General features: G+C 36.5%; 1 protein-coding gene across 1 annotated transcript; it reads left to right on the top strand.

Moving 5' to 3' along the window:
• Window positions 1-6243: 6243 nt before the first annotated feature.
• On the top strand, window positions 6244-16345 carry LOC128236726 (RWD domain-containing protein 1-like). The gene is made up of 7 exons (XM_052951796.1): window positions 6244-6394; window positions 8401-8481; window positions 9060-9187; window positions 10530-10673; window positions 15039-15162; window positions 15476-15538; window positions 16154-16345. Exons 1-7 carry the CDS (start codon window positions 6322-6324, stop codon window positions 16240-16242), a joined length of 702 nt encoding a protein of 233 aa, XP_052807756.1. The 5' UTR covers window positions 6244-6321; the 3' UTR covers window positions 16243-16345.
• Window positions 16346-18076: the final 1731 nt, after the last annotated feature.

The raw sequence follows: 18076 nt of genomic DNA, 5'->3' as shown, positions 1-18076 counted from the left end.
CTCCGTAAAGAAATGTCTTAATACCAGAACGCGAGTATCATTCGATCTTTCCACCCTTTTGTTTTGAAACTTCCCATCCCGCTTAAGATCAACCTTCCGTCCCAACCAAATTAACCACTAATCCCAAGCTCCTCCTTCCCATTAACTAAGCATGTCTGTGTCGATATAATGAACATCCAATACTCCCGACTGCACGACCATAAAACCAAAAACCCTCAACCCCATTAACTAAACATAACTATATTAATGTTACTCCCCCTACCCTGACTGGAACCCTATAAAACAAACTAAATTGCTCCCCCATTATGTAAACATTACTGTGCTGTTATAACTGACCCTACCCCCTATCTGACCCAAATAAAACCTAGAAACCTCCTCCCCGTTAACCTAACATGTATGTGTTGATTTGATTGGCCCACTCCCCCAACTTAACCCCCATTTAACTTTAAAACCTCCTCCCCAATAACCTAGTTTTACTGTGTTACCAATTAAACCCCACCCACCCCCCACCCCCACCCCACACACCCAACATAAAACCCATAAGCCAAATACAAGAAACCCCGGCCATGCGGCCAACTCGTAGTGACCGTCTGCTGGTTGACAGATCGGCAGCTCCGACCGCATGACCAAGGGTTTCGAGTGCTTCGACAAAAAGTGTATAAAAGCCCTTTCCATCCAAACGAAGTTTCCTTAATACCCTATCTAATCCTTACCAACCCCACTTACATTAAAATAAACCCTCCTTACCAGAGTGTTTCACCCACACCCCAAAAATACCTACCCAATAGCATGAAATATGAATATAGCTGCCATTCATTCTGACTCAACCCCAAATAGAACCGCCCCCCCCACACACACACACACATATTCCGCCTAAACATTAAACTCCGAAGAAAATAACCATTTGAAATGTTCATAAATCTGACCCTTCCCTTTGTTTCCCCCTCAAATAAACCCAGCCCCTGACCTGTAAATCGTAATTTTTCCATTCATTTTACCTAAGAACTAAACTCTTATCTTCGCTAATTAATTGTTTGCGTTTTTAAACCTAATTAAACTATTTAGATGTTAAAAACTATTGTCGATATCTTTCACCTCCAGCGGGAAAGGATGGGCGTTGCCTCTAGGCGTAGAAGAGCTCGTCATCCAAGCCTCCCAGCTCTTTTCCTCTCCGCTCGAGGAATGCACACTTAAGGTGTTCAATAAGCAACCAGAGACGGAGGCGGTGGCGGAGGCAGCGACAGCGACGTTTGAGTTTGTGGACTTTACATCATCGTCCTCATGGTCGGAAACCGCACCTGGAACGCTGACGTTCATGTAGTCATCCATTTCTTTTGCAGTTTTAGGCGCCGATGTATCCGGGATATTTTTAACCAGGCACGTTATTTTCCGCCATCTCGAGCTTCTTTTTTATGTGTTCCTCTGTCTTCCTTTTAAAGTCTTCTTGTCACTCTTTGACGGCTTGTCTGAAAATAAACATAAATAGTTCAAAAACTATAAGACTTTTATCCGGAGTGTGGTCTTCAGTCCTGCTTTCAAGGATCTTAAGTAAATAGTTGATTAAACGAAATGCTAGTAGACGAAATCTGTTGATTTATGTGCAAAGCCTTAGGGTACTGCAAACTCTATTTGTTTTTGACAGTTAAACTTAGTTATAAGCTACGTCATTGTTATTTTATATAAAATAAATATTATACATGAAGAAATTTTACTTTCTCTCGTCGTATTTCCTGAGCTTCTTGATCCGCTCTTGGATTATATCCATACGTTTTATGTCAGCCAAGTTGAAGTCGCTGTCGGAGTCGGCAACTGTTGGCTCTGTGTTGAGCAATAAGATAACGAGTCGCTAATGCCAGAGAAATAAAAGTTAAACGAAATACACCACCTATACAGCTGACGGCCACTACAGAGAAACTTAATTTCCAAACTATACAGGTCACCTGGTGGGGAATTACGTTTATTTATAGTGGCCGTTATAGTCCCCGCCTATACAGGTGACGGCCACTACAATAAACGTAAATCCCCGCCTATACAGGTGACGACCACTACAATAAACGTAATTCCCCGCCTATACAGGTGACGGCCACTACAATAAACGTAATTACCCACCTATACAGGTGACGGCCACTACAATAAACGTAATTCCCCACCTATACAGGTGACGGCCACTACAATAAACGTTATTCCCCACCTATACAGGTGACGGCCACTACAATAAACGTAATTCCCCACCTATACTGGTGACGACCACTACAATCAACGTAATTCCCCACCTATTCTGGTAACGACCACTACAATAAACGTAATTCTCCACCTTAACAGGTGACGACGACTACAATAAACGTTATTCCCCACTTTTACATGTGACGGCCCCTATATATACAAATAAACGTAATTCACCGCCTAAACAAGTGACGGCCACTACAAATAAACGTAAATCCCCGCCTATACAGGTGACGGCCACTACAAATAAACGTAATTCCCCACCTATACAGGTGATGGCCACTACAAATAAACGTAAATCCCCGCCTATACAGGTGACGGCCACTACAAATAAACGTATTTCCCAAACTATACAGTTGACGGCCACTACAAATAAACGTAATTCCCGCCTATACAGGTGACGACCACTACAAATAAACGAGTTTCCCCACCTATACAGGTGACGGCCACTACAAATAAACGTATTTCCCCACTTTTACATGTGACGGCCACTATATATACAAATAAACGTAATTCCCCACCTATACAGGTGACGGCTACGACAAATAAACTTAAATCCCCGCCTATACAGGTGACGGCCACTACAAATAAACGTAAATCCCCACCTATACAGGTGAAGGCCATTACAAATAAACGTAATTCCCAAACTATACAGGTGACGGCCACTACAAATAAACGTAAATCCCCGCCTATACAGGTGACGGCCACTACAAATAAACGTAATTCCCCACCTACACAGGTGACGGCCACTACAAATAAACGTAAATCCCCGCCTATACAGGTGACGGCCACTACAAATAAACGTAATTCCCCGCCTATACAGGTGACGGCCACTACAAATAAACGTAAATCCCCGCCTATACAGGTGACGGCCACTACAAATTAACGTAAATCTCCGCCTATACAGGTGACGGCCACTACAAATAAACGTAAATCCCCTGCCTATACAGGTGACGGCCACTACAAATAAACGTAATTCCCAAACTAAACAGGTGACGGCCACTACAAATAAACGTAAATCCCCACCTATACAGGTGACAGCCACTATAAATAAACGTAAATCCCCGCCTATACAGGTGACGGCCACTATAAATCAACGTAATTCCCAAACAATACAGGTGACGGCCACTACAAATAAACGTAATTCCCACCTATACAGGTGACGGCCACTATAAATAAACGTTATTCCCACCTATACAGGTGACGGCCACTATAAATCAACGTAATTCCCAAACAATACAGGTGACGGCCACTACAAATAAACGTAATTCCCACCAATACAGGTGACGGCCACTACAAATAAACGTAATTCCCACCTATACAGGTGACGGCCACTATAAATCAACGTAATTCCCAAACTATACAGGTGACGGCCACTACAAATAAACGTAATTCCCACCTATACAGGTGACGGCCACTATAAATAAACGTATTTCCCAAACTATACAGGTGACGGCCACTATAAATAAACATAATTCTCCACCTATACAGGTGACGGCCACTATAAATAAACGTTATTCTCCACCTATACAGGTGACGGCCAGTATAAATAAACGTAATTTCTCACCTATTCTGGTGACGGGCACTACAAATAAACGTATTTCCCAAACTATACAGGTGACGGCCACTACAAATCAACGTAATTCCCAAACTATACAGGTGACGGTCACTATTAATAAACGTATTTCCCAAACTATACAGGTGACGGCCACTTCAAATAAACGTATTTCCCCACCTATACAGGTGACGGCCACTACAAATCAACGTAATTCCCAAACTATACAGGTGACGGTCACTATAAATAAACGTATTTCCCAAACTATACAGGTGACGGCCACTATAAATCAACGTAATTCCCAAACTATACAGGTGACGGCCACTACAAATAAACGTAATTCCCACCTATACAGGTGACGGCCACTATAAATAAACGTTATTCCCACCTATACAGGTGACGGCCACTTCAAATAAGCGTATTTCCCAAACTATACAGGTGACGGCCACTTCAAATAAACGTATTTCCCAAACTATACAGGTGACGGCCACTTCAAATAAGCGTATTTCCCAAACTATACAGGTGACGGCCACTTCAAATAAACGTATTTCCCAAACTATACCGGTGACAGTAGCAACAAAGAAACGTAATTCAATAATTACATGTATAAAGCGCGTGGAAAATTAGATAAACGGTTTAACGCCATATATTTAGTTATATAATATTATTATGGATAAACAAGGATTGCAATGTAACCACACATGTGAGCGTGTCTTGTTCGGTGTCAGGGTTAAATAGTCATGTTTGAGTATATTAGTTAACTGTATTTAATACACATGTTTTACGTCATTCTGGTATGTTAAACATTTTCGATCACTAAAGGAAGAGGGTTGAATCCGTGAGGTTTGTGGGTATTACAAAAGAAACTATATTTACAAAACCATACATGTGTCTGTTTTGATGCCCCCCTCACACAGCGGTAATTAGCTTGGTAATTTTCGCGAAATATCCTTGTCATATTTTACGGGTGTTATATGCAACCATATGAACTAGATTGCTAGATAATAATGGAGAAAAAATAAGTGGACTAACACGAAACAATTTGCGAACATTATCAGGTAACATTACGGCAATAGTATGCCACCAAAATAGCCCAATATGGATATTGGAGTTCAATGTTTTAAACTCCTCTAAATGCAGTTATAAACATATGTTTGCATACATGCGGGTATCGCCGCCTTTCTTTGAATTAGTTGTGTCGAAGTGATTGAAAATAACTGCGCAATATGTTGACGTTGCAATCCGTGTTTACTCACATAGACAATGATGAGAAAGTATAATGATGGATGTTTCCGCTTCGAGCGGTTCTAAGTTTGATTTGTTCCAGGGGGCCCCGCTTCGTAAACAATCAAAAGAGACATGACTGATTTCTACCCAGGAAAGGCATTGGATTGAAATAAACCAGTCTCTTAAAATATATAAGCCGCAGGTTGAAACTTTGCCCATAATACGTTAGCCCATAACCTATATACATACCATTCTACTGATATGTCCATCGCTGCCGAGGTTGGGGTTTGGCCTTCCCTAGCTGGTGGGGGCAACTCCCATGAAACACCTTCTTTGCCTTTTCTGAAGCGAACTGCGAAATAAAATACAATCTTTTTGTACGATGAATGAGACGGTTTAATAAGCCATGTTTTCTTAAATCAGTCAAGGCAAGTGTAATTATCTGCCAACATTTAATGCTCCTTTCATAAAGATGGTGCAAGTTTCACCATTCTTCATGTTTAACAAAAACTAAGAGATCAATGTTTATGAGAATTCAAAATAATAATAATAATAACGTTTGCTTTTGCGTATTAGAGAAATGGTTACCTTGGTGAATGTTTTCATTTTCTCTAATAGTGTCAAAAGAAAAAGAGATGTTTTGTAACTCGGGACCTAGTACATTTTTCGCGTTATTACTGCATGTGTGCGTAAAATGTTAACTTACGCAGTTTCCTAGCTGTTCTGCTCGTACATTTCTGTTTCAACTCTCGCTCATACTTTGGTTTCTTCGTTTTCTTCAATGGAAGACAAGAGCGAAAAATATCTCCACATCACGTGATTGAGGCGGACTTGCGACTGACATAGAGACGACGTAAATTCGCATTCATGACGTCATTGGTAGTGTTGACGTCATGCCGTTCAATAAATGCGAACGTTTTGCGATTTGGTTCCCCGCTTGCAGTGTATTCGCTGCAACAGGGATATACAAAAGTTTGTTTGTGTTAGGTAATCTCTCACAGTTCTTAGTACCGAACGTAAGGTGCGAGTTGTAACAAATCTAGCCCGGACGTGTCATCACGGCCATTCAAACCCATTCTATGTTTATATTTCTATCATAGAAATAGAGAAACATTTTATCGTTATTCGAATCACGCGTAAAAATCAGACGCTAGCTAACCGCGTCGGATGACAGCAAAGTCTTGAGACCGATGTTACATTTACCGTTTTGATTAGTTAGGTCAATCGGTATTATTTAGGCGCTTTCAGCTGTCATGCTGGTGAAAAACTAGTTATTTTCTTGGATTTTTACTCATTTCTAATAACCAACGACCTAAATGACTGACTACAAAGAAGAGCAACAGAACGAGCTTGAAGCCCTAGAGTCCATTTACCCAGATGAGTTGAAAGGTGGCTTACAAATTTGGAATATTTCATTTGATGTTTTTTCGGACATGTGAATTCGGATTGTGAAAACAGAAGTTGAACTGTAAATCCTGACAGTATAATGGGGAGAGGGGGATTTTTGTTATCAGTTAAGATTGTTTGTGAATTATCAGTGTTGAGTTCTCATTTTTAATCAAATCAACAGGGTTAGAATTAAGCAATTTGTATGCACTCGCAAGTAGTAGCTACAATAATGAGCTATCAGGAATACTTTTTTATTATTTTGACATTTCATGTGTATCCCTGTAACGCTACAACTCTCTACCATTTAACACTGGGCGAAAGAATATATAGTAATATTATGCATAGATGTTGAATAATAATGATATAATTGTTCGAAATGTACCTGAAAGTGATCTTAACTGGGTTGGATTTGTCATTAGAGTTGTTATTTTCACATAAATATACTCTGGGTCACGAAATGAGCGTAGCAGTCCACCATTTTTTATACATGTTGATTTTTATCGAATAAATTTGTACACATCCGTCAATGATTGTTAACCCTGTGCGCAGTCACAGTTATCCTCGCTTTTCTATGTATTGTGCAGAGCAACGCAACAGTGTTCAAAAATGGTGATACCTAATCATCATCATCATCATCATCATCATAATCATCACGAACATCATCATCATCAACTTCTCCCAACTTGACCCATCAAACACGTTAGCGTTCAGCGCATTGAAATGGTTGCATTTTTAATAGTGTTATTTAACCGAGCCTATTAACGACCAAAATATTCGAAATCCTCTACCCCGTTTCATACATGTACACAACCTGTCAGATTTGTCCTAGATTTACAGATTAATGGATACAATCGATGCATGTAAGTGCATTATGGTATCTGAACATGTTTTTTCGGCATAATGACATAAATAAATGTGTGTTTGATAGTAGGCAATGATATTTTCGTAGAAATTTGAATTTATAACAAAGATAATTTAAAAATTGTGGCCGCGAGGATCCTCTGCGCAAGGCCCGTTTGCTACTTTTTGCTGGGATGGTGGACGTCACCAGTCTGCCATAGTCTAAAAATCGTCAAAAGACTGGTTGACGGCCATTTAGGTGAACTATCGCAAGTAGTTGGTGCTTACTCGCAAATTGAAGAAAACACTTATGATGACATTGAATATCATCACTTTACATTAGTCCATATTAACAGCCGCTTCAGAGTCTTTGACGATTTCTGTTTTGGCGACTCTACGAGTCCATATCCCACTGGTTGTTTTCTAAGCCAAGAAGGACAGATTCCAGTGCTAAGTATATTGAATGAAAAGATAACGGGCACCTGATAGAAAGTTAAAAAATTGGCGATGCTTTGTTGACAGATCGATCTTAATTTAAGTTTTATGAAACACTTAAGTGTATTTATGAGAAAGGTATTGTCTAAAAATAATTTATGTGTAGCTTTTGTTTTTCGATTTAACAATGCGGTGTTAAATATTGTGGATTTACAGTTGTCAGTTGAAGAATATATTTTACATTGGTATGAATCAGTTGCCTTGTGGCGTTTAAGGAACAAAATGAATATCCAAATGTTAAAAAAGTTCACTATACGCGCATTCTTGTGGCTACACGTTACATAGGCTTCAGCATCATCTTAATGCATTGAATGATTTATCCATATGATAACGAAATGCATAATGCTGAATGTTTGAAAATGGCTTTTTTGGTGTCAACAGTGGTCTAGTTGTGTTCTCCACTCAAAATAAAACATGTTTGTATTGCTATCAAAGCTTTTTATCTATTATTAAATTTTGTCTTGTCTTTCAGTTTGAACAGAATGTTGAGCTTTTTAGAAGTCAAAATACAGCATTTTTCTCTTCTTTACACATTTTATAGTTTATCAATTTACAACTATATCTTTATATACATAAAGCATGATTATTATTTTTTTTACATGATATTTAATTGCAAAAAATATCCAAATAATATTAATGTCATATTACAAAGCTTGATTTATTTTACATAGTTTTGGAGACTTCTCCGTATGCAGTGTTTGAGATATCTCTCGTTTCCCAGAAACACGAGGATGATGAAGACGAAGAAGAAGGTAAATAAAAGACTTAATGAATGTGTTTTCTTTGATAAATTGCTACGTGACCATGAAATCCCCAGATGATAAAGGGCCAAAATATAGCTTATATTTTTTTATCTGTTCACAATTCAAATTGAAATCATATGCTTCTTTTGTTTTGATCATTAAAGTAAAATGAAATAAACATGATAATGCATTAATGATTAAAAAAATGCATTAACCTATATTGTGTGCCAATAAAGATTACAGCAGACTAATGTTGAGGTTCCCTCCATCAAGCTCTTGTTTAATCTTTACTGTATGGACTTCTAAGCTTGTCTGTTATTCAGAGAAAACATTCTAGATATTCATACATGTAGCCTTAATGTCATCATTCATGTCGGCAAAATATTTGCCACATCTATCTGCAATTATAGAGCAAATGAATGTATAAAAGAAAACCTCATTTGAATGAATTGTTCTTGATAATTGTGTCATTTAACAAAATACCACATATATCATGTATCACAGTTAGTGTTTGACTGCTGGGCTTGCCCCTGTAGTTTCCATGGCATAACTGATGTTCAAGAGGCTGGCAAAAACTTCTTTTACAGCATCTTGTGTGCTGAAGTTCACGTATTCTGCCACCTACCCAGATGAGCCCCCGCTAATGGAAGTCAGTGAAGCAGAAAACATAGATGAGGAACAACAGGCTGAAATTCTCAGCTTAATGCAATCTGAGGTAACATGTATGAGTATATTGTCCTCTTACTATTCAAATTCTAACACTTAATTTACATACAAATTTTCAAAAAATAGCCATAGTAACTTACCCTTTAAAATTTCTTGCCAATTTCTACAATTACTGGTTGATGGTACATTTCCGAACAGGGCACACATCCTGACCACCTGTTAAAACACGCGTTTATTGATAGTGATCGATTATTCTATGATCTAGATCAAAACAGAGGCTTGCCTTGGTCACACTTGCGAAGTTTCATCTTGTTGTGTAGAGTATTTTTCTACAACACAAAATTGTTCAAATATGCTTAAAGAACAAAATGTAGCACACGGGGGAATGAAGTCAAAGGGCACATCTGCATCTTTGAGGCCTTGCACCTACATTCAAGATATTTATAAATAGAAATCACGCAAAACATTTAAATCGCATGTTTTGAAAAACAGCAGAATAAATAACTTTACAGCTAAGTGTTTATTTAATAGCATACTTATAATTGTATGACCATGTATTTTCACTTTTTAAGTGTTCGGTATTCGTGCCCTCCATAGCATAAATTGAAGGGCGATTTACTGTCCATAAAATGAACGACTTTCAACATGAAATTTATAAGATCTTGAATCTGTACTTTGTTGTAAGATTATCCAAAGATGTTTCATACGAAATTTTAACTTACTACAACAAAAACTCTCCAAGATAATTATAAAAAACCTCCAAAATTGATCGGATTTGTGACCTTAGCCAGTATGTTAACTTTTCAATTTTCATCATACCGGTAACTTCTCTGCTAAGATATCTATTGTTTTTTATAAATACTAATGTTTGTTTTCATTTATCATCATGTTCTAACTCCTGATGTGAAAACTTTTAGTTCATATTTTAGAGGTAACACTGTATTGTTTTCTGATTTACCTCTATTTCTGTTAAAACAGAATTCCTTCAAGGAGCTAGTAATAAAAAAGTAAAAAAGAAATAATAATATCTGCTCGTTAAAAATACCACAAAATACAAGTCAATAATAGAAATTTTAAATACCCGGTATTTATTTCAAAGTTAAATCAGAATTTTACAGGAAGAAACCTTAAGAACAGATTTTAAAAAAAATACGGGCTTTTTACAATTGTGATCAATTGCCATAATGCGTATGCAAACCTCGCTCCATCTTGTTACTTGTTGGAGGTTGCCTGTTTGAGGTGGTCAAAGTAATCCATTGTATTATTGAACTATGTGCTATTATTTATGACTAGATGTTATCCATTTTTGGTCAGTTGAATTGTTGAATGACAAGCTGCGTCATGTTAAATGATCTTGTGAGTATAATCATGAAGTATGTTTTTAATGACAGGCTGAGGAAAATTTAGGTATGGGGATGGTGTTCACATTGGTGTCTGCCGTGCAGGAGCAACTTACAACACTGATTGAGCAGAGCAAACAGCGACGGAAAGATGAGATCCTGCAACGGTTGCGGGAGGAGGAGGAGCTTGAACAGGTACAGATGCCTCTGATTGGTTGTTCATTTAACTGAAGCTTTTTAATTGGTTGGTGACCTCAGCGGTTTTGATTAGCTTGTCATAATAAACAATACGAATATGACTAATCAAACATAAGAAAAGGAACACAGGCTATCTGAAAGAATATGAACAACTTTTTTGATGATTTAATTATTACAGGTGTAGTTATGTCTCCCCCATTCATGGGGAGACATATTGTTTTTGCCCTGTCCGTTAGTCCGTCCATCAGTCCGTACGTCACACTTTGTTTCCGCTCAATAACTTTAGAACGCTTAGACCCAAGAACTTCGTATTTGGTATGCTAGTTGGTCATGACTAGTTGATGAACCCTATTGATTTTGAGATCAGTAGGCCAAAGGTCAAGGTCGCAGTAGATGTTCACTATTTAATACAGGTGAATAAACCAAACTTCTCTGTTTGTTCGTCTCCAGTCCAAAATTACAAATTTCATGTCTATCATTTAGTTTTTAGCTCGACTATTGGAAGAATAGGTGGGCTATACTACTTGCCCCAGCGTTGGCGCCGGCGTCCGGTTATAGTTTTAGGGCAAGTTGGGATTTCCACTTATAAGTCCAATACCCTGTATTCAATTGACTTAATACTTCACACAGTTGTTCAGGGCTATCACATGATGAGGTTACATAACTCCATATTATTCTTTACACAGATTATGGCCCCTGATTGACTATATGGAACTTAGGTTAAAGTTTTAGGGCAAGTTGGAATATTTATTAACAACTTCTATATCCTTTGTTCAATTGACTTAATACTTCACACAGTTGTTCAGGACCATCACACAATGAGGTTACATAACTCCATATTATCCTATATACAAGTTATGGCCCCTGATTGACTTAGGTTAAAGTTTTAGGGCAGGTTAAAGTTTTAGGGCAAGTTGGGATTTTCACTTAAAACTCCAATACCATTTTTTCAAATGACTTAATACTTCACACAGATGTTCAGAGCCATCACATAATGAGGTTAGATAACTCCATATTATCTTTTATACAAATTATGGCCCCTGATTGACTATGGAACTTAGGTTAAAGTTTTAGGGCAGGTTGGGATATTGTTTAATAACTTCTATATCCTTCATTCAATTGACTTAATACTTCACACAATTGTTCAGGACCATCACCCAATGAGGTTACATAACTCTATATCCTTAACACAAGTTATGGCCCCTGATTGACTTAGGTTAAAGTTTTAGGCAAGTAAAAGTTAAGGGCAAGTTGGGATTTTATTAAAAAAAAATCTATACCGTTTTAAATACACTTAATAAAATTCAAAATTATTTACAACCATCTTACAACAAGAAGCATAACTCCGTTTTAAGCCTAAATACAAATTATGGCCCTTGAATTTTTTTATTTTTTTTATTTTTTTTAATTTCCTTTGAAAGGCATATTTGTATATTCTTAACCACATTTTCATAATGGGAAATCAAGTTATTTGAATGACTTGCATCATTGTTTGGGTGGGCTGGTGGGAGGGCAGCATCAAAGTCACCTTATGTATCGAATAATTTTAATTAGGTTTGACATAAAGAGACCAAACTTGGTATTATTACGTCGTTATTGTATTCTAAGTCAAAGCGGCGTAGTCGAGCGCGCTGTCTTACGACGGCTCTTGTTCTCAGCTACGACCACACAATAGGGGAGACAAGCGCTTATTTAAAAAAGCAATCTCTAGTTTGTTTATTCAAACAAATGGAATGAGCATTCATATGTAAATTGTACTGTTATATATATGATAACTTTTAAGTTGAAAAACAATCTGCTATCATAAATATTGAAATAATATCTGTCTTATTGACTTATGGTCATATTCGACTCTCTTGGATTGTTTAACTTTTGGAACAATCCACTTGATTAGAATAGAAAAATGCAGTACTAATAACCCTGATCCTGATTGTTCATTGATCTCTTCTCACATGACATACTATTTTTTTCATTAGCTCTTAATTTTAACTTTAGCCATTTGTGAAATAGAAAATTTTGCTTTATAATTAGAGCTCTACAATAGAAAATTGCCTTATTGGAATGGTTCTAGCACTTCCGTCTGTCTACAAGTCCGTCTGTCCACTTTGAAAACCATTAAAGATATTATCTTTAAGCTTAGTGCAATGGCTCTCAATTCCCTCTTTTGTTATACTGACAAGTAATTTAGCTCCAACACAAATAGTATCCAATTTATGGTCCTTTGAAAATTCATTAAAAATCAGCAAACAATTTACTTTTCATCAGGGGCTGTTTTCAATTACCATCTAAGATTTAACTTAATTTTAAGAGTAGAATCTGAGTGTATTTATTCCGTTGTAAAATTAATTGGCCAAAAGACTGAATGGAGTCATTGAGGCATATCTAAGGATAAGATTAAGAACTCTATACAGCCCCAGAACTTGTGTGAATGAACATAATTGTGGCTATGTGAACATGTGTGTAGTACAAGGAACATATCTGAGTGACCCATTGTTACCAAATAAGGAATTGCCTCCCTTAATATCATAAAATCTTAATATAGGGAACGGAAATATAGAACCAAGCTTGAAGCATTGATAGATGATCTTGTGTGTAATAACTCTGTGATACATTCTTACCAAATAACCTCCCTTGGTATGAGTACAGAAAGTGTAATAGTGTGAAATCAATGTGAATGAAAATTTGATCAATGGCAATATATTGACTTGTGCTCATTTTAAAAATCAAATCTCTGTCCTAATGCATACTTTGTTTAGGCATAATTAAATCTCATTAAAATCATATTTTGATGTTCAACTCATTTCATTACGCTATGCCCATAGCATAACGACTTGAGGCGAGCAGTTGGAATCTGATTATAATGAGATAGGGAATAAACAATTGTTTTGCTTGGACTAATATTCATGCACTTGTTATTTAATGGTTACATCCCTTTAGTTAATTTTCATATAATTGGTTGATTTATTGTATATACATGTAAGAACTGTATATCAAAATGAAATCAGAATAATTAAAAAAAAATGTTTTTTGTCTTTGAAGGACATTTTTTATGTGAAGCCCTTTGCCCTTTATTCATTTACCCAAATTGGCTTTTAACATGCCTTTAAATTGCTCTTCTGTCAAATATGCTATCAATCAGGGCTCTTGTCACATATTATTCATATTTGTAAAGTCAAATTCTTTTTATCATTTGGGTAAATTTGCATCAAATTAAACAAGATCTATTACTAATTTATTTCTCAGTGTCAACAAATCACTTAGGTTAGTGACACAGAATTTTATAAAAAAAAAAATTTGTGAATTGTTATTCCTTTTTTTGTAAGTTTATACGATGTCAACAACATATCCAGTCTGTAGGTGAATGACACAGAGTGATCCGTTTAATTTTCATAATCATTGCACGTCAATTCAAGAAGTTGTTTTAACTATAAAGCAAGCATATTAATCACCTGTCTCTGACAGTAAAAGCATTAATAATAGTAGTGTGGAATAAGATTCATCTTTAATTAAGCTCCTTTTTTTCTAGCAAAAAAGCTTGAGAAATTGCCAAAGTGTTGTTGTTGTCAGCATTTTTGTCAGTAATGTTTAATATGGTTAAACTTGAACAAAAGCTCTTAAACTGTTCCTAGGTCATCTGTTGTTGTTTGCTGAAGAATAAAAGTTTTGTTTTTGTTTTTCTCATCTGTTTTGTTGTAGAGAAGCAAAGTATAGTTATCGTGTAAGCTTTGTTGGCATCCGCTTCATCAAATGCCATAATTTGAACCTGTGTCATAACTTAAAAACATTCAAGATATTGAATTAACACTTAATAAAGAGACAGTGACAACACACACCTGTATAGCATTGCCAATACCTCTGGCTGTATGAGTTATTGAAATGTGCCCCTTTTGGGCTGAAAAACAGATGAGCATTGGCATCCCCATGTGGTGCTCTCGTTTCCTGTTTGGGGCAAATTTCTTTCTCAAGCCAATACACCCTCTGTTTTTCTTAAAGGGATTCATCCGCGTTTTATAGTGTGAGTCATCAAAAAATAAATTATATCAGCATGAATTGTAAACAAAATCCTTGCACAATATATAAAACATCATTAAAATTTCAATTATGGCTCTATTGCTAACAATTAAAAATAAAAATAAAAATCCACTCATTTGCCGAAAAGCATCAGTAACAAAACTTATCAAATTTGATCATATAAGTTTCTGCCAGTGCTGTTTGGTGTCGGTTCATGGATGTATGTGAAATAACTGAAATTTAACCAAATTTTAACCAAAAAAAATTATCATTAAATCTGTGAAAGATTCTGTTTAAACACAATAAATACATAAAGCTTAGCCAATTAGTCATAAGTTAATATTCTTACAGAAAAAGTTTGAAGGCACTAGAGTGACGATAGAAAATTTCCTGGCCTGGAAAGCAAAGTTTGATGCTGAGATGGCGGAGCTGCAGAAACACCAGCGGAAAAGTGATAACAATAAAAAACTTTCAGGTAAATGACGGTTGAATATAAATGTCAATTTGATTATCACTGGGGTTTGGTTTAAAAATCTTTAAAATACATAAGAAAGTGTTATGCTGGATACATCTATGACACCTTAAGATTAAGGCAAATATCTTTATATGCTGGATGGCTCTTTGATAGACTTTATATTCAGGAAAAAAGGTGTTTATGCTTGATGCCTCTATGATTGACTTTATATTCAGGGAAATAATTATTTATGCTGGATGCATCTATGATATACCTAATTATTTTGGAAAGAACTATTTATGCTGGATGTTTCTATGATATACTTTATATTCAGGGAAAGAACTATTTATGCTGGATGCCTCTATGATAGACTCAGATGTACAGTTTCTTCAAGCAGGTAATTTTTGACAATGTATTAGTTTTGCAAGATTAATAATGGTATGTTGTTGTTTTTTTCAAAATAAGTATATGTGTTTTGGTGTTATAACAATTGTGCATAAATTGAAATGTTAAATTTGTAAATTTTTCAAGGTATCAATCTCAAACTTGGTAAACAATTGTAAGTGAAGTTCCACCATTGTCGCAAATGTCCCACCACTCTAAAAAATGTACTACCATGCTAGCAAAAGTATCCCCAGAGTATGGCTAAAGTCCGACCAATGGGGCTTAAGTCCCACCAATATTGCTAAAGTTTGACTACTCTTGCAAAAAGCCCCACCAGTTTGGCTTAAAGTCGACCATTCTTGCAAAGACCAACCACTTTGGCAAAAGAACAACCACTCTGGCTTAAGTGCCACCACAATTGCTAAAGTACCACCACTATGGCTAAAGTCCGACCAATCTGGCTAAAGAACCACCAATCTGGCAAGAGTCCCTCAATTCTGGCTCAAGTCTACATCACTCTGACTTAACCTCCATCAATCTGGCTAAAGTACCACCACTTTGGCTGAAGTAAAATTAAAACATTCTAAACTACAGTAATAAACAATTAAATCAATGTTTATCTTTACAGAGGGTGAGAAAGTGGAAGTAGATGAATCACTGTTTCAAGACTTGGATGACCTTGACATTGGTGAAGATGACCTTGACCTGGAAGAGTGAAGGTCATAATACTAGCTGAGGATTATTTGAAACATCATGAGTGCATTTTTCACTGTTGTTATTGTACATTTATGCATAGAATAGTTAAATTTATACTTTAATTTGAATCTTGTCTTTTTTCTGTGGGGGATTATGGCGACATACTTGTGTTATTATTTTGTGTGCTACAGGTACATGTACAAGTACAATCATTTTCATGCAAATACCTTGATGTTGGTCATACACATGTATTTCAAAAACTTTCTAGGTACTGACTTGAAACTTGGTACACACTCTAACAGTGACAATACAGTATGTCAGCAATGTTCATGTCTCTGGCTTTAATGCTTGAAGAGTAATTCCCCAAGTTGAATTTAAGTGAATTGATATTTATTTCTTAACATGTTTGAAGACCCAGATATTGTGTCCCGTCCTGACCAATACCCCTACCCCCAACACACATACACAACACATATTCTGATGATTACGCCCATGTATCCGCCGATGGGACCAATGCATGGTTTCTTACTTAATCATAAAAGGCTTCCGACCAAAACGATCGCCAAAATGGTTTTATTTAGCCTTTTATTCTAAGGTTCGAGCATGCGCGCTGTCTAGTATATGGGCATTCGCAATAATTATTACTAAAAAAAAACAGGCTGCTTTAATGGATTAGTTAAGCAAAAATAAACTCCGGCAAATACTTAATTTGCACTTATATTCAAGATTTTATATCTATTTAAACACTTTTCTTCATCAAAGTTAACAATTTTCCTGATCTGCCTTATGATTAACCTCTCGCTTGGCGTAAAGCTACGCAATGTTATCTGTTTCCTTATTGATCTTTCTGAACTACATAGTTCAGTTTAGCTGTAACAAGGTGTTTTTAATACAAACTCCACGTATTATTTGATAAATTGTGACCGGTAAAATGTGGACGTTGAGGGTGTTTGTTAATTATAAAAATAATAATTGTCAATAGGATAAAAAGGATAGGCTGACCGCATCCGCTAAATAATTGGTAAAAACCTCTGTGTTGAACCATCCAATCAGAACTTAAACTTTAAGAAAAACCTTGAAAGGAGACATCGTTTCGACCAATCATGAGGTTAATTCACCCTACCTTTATAGACGAGCTGTTCAAATACTGAAGGTGTTTGTCTATTACACTTATACTAAGTAGTTCTACTTCATCATGTGTCAACAGAGGCCGAATAAAAGCAGCGGAGATAATTCCGTAGTACTCTTAATTCGTTGAATTTGTCGTTCTTTTTAATGCAACAGATGGATCTGTTACCTCCACCTTACGACTATGGTATTTATTGAGATTAAGGTTGTTAGTCTCATCAATGACTCTTTTACAAGGAACGTCGACTCCTCGACGGAAGTTAAAAAGAATGCTGAAGTGTTGGAGCAAAACGGTTACAGCACGCACATGTAGATACTAAACGCCAATCGTGAAGGCTCGGCTATCTCCGGCAAGTTCGGTATATTGTATGCACATGTAGATACTCAACGCCAATCGTGAAGGCTCGGCTATCTCCGGCAAGTTCGGTATATTGTATGCACATGTAGATACTCAACGCCAATCGTGAAGGCTCGGCTATCTCCGGCAAGTTCGGTATATTGTATGCACATGTAGATACTCAATGCCAATGGTGAAGACTCGGCCTTCACCTGCAAGTTGTGTTGTGATTGGTAAAAGGGGGATACTGTTTCAAACTGATTATTACAAAATATTCTTTGTTGGTTTTGACAAAGTTTATAACATGGATACTCTTGCTATTCTTTCGCATTTTGCAACATTGTTGATGTGTGCCTTTTGAACTTTCATCACATGCCTGGAAACTGTTTG

This window comes from Mya arenaria, chromosome 6 (genome assembly GCF_026914265.1).
Source record: "Mya arenaria isolate MELC-2E11 chromosome 6, ASM2691426v1".
Classification (NCBI taxonomy): Eukaryota; Metazoa; Mollusca; class Bivalvia; order Myida; family Myidae; genus Mya; species Mya arenaria.
Note: the sequence above shows the minus strand (reverse complement) of the source record. Positions and strands in the feature narration are given on the sequence as shown.

Coding starts and splice junctions, on each gene's coding strand:
- LOC128236726 (XM_052951796.1), top strand. CDS start 6,322: ATGACTGACTACAAAGAAGAGCAACAGAACGAGCTTGAAGCCCTAGAG. Junction 6,395..8,400: donor TTACCCAGATGAGTTGAAAG/GTGGCTTACAAA, acceptor TATTTTACATAG/TTTTGGAGACTTCTCCGTAT. Junction 8,482..9,059: donor TGATGAAGACGAAGAAGAAG/GTAAATAAAAGA, acceptor CTTCTTTTACAG/CATCTTGTGTGCTGAAGTTC.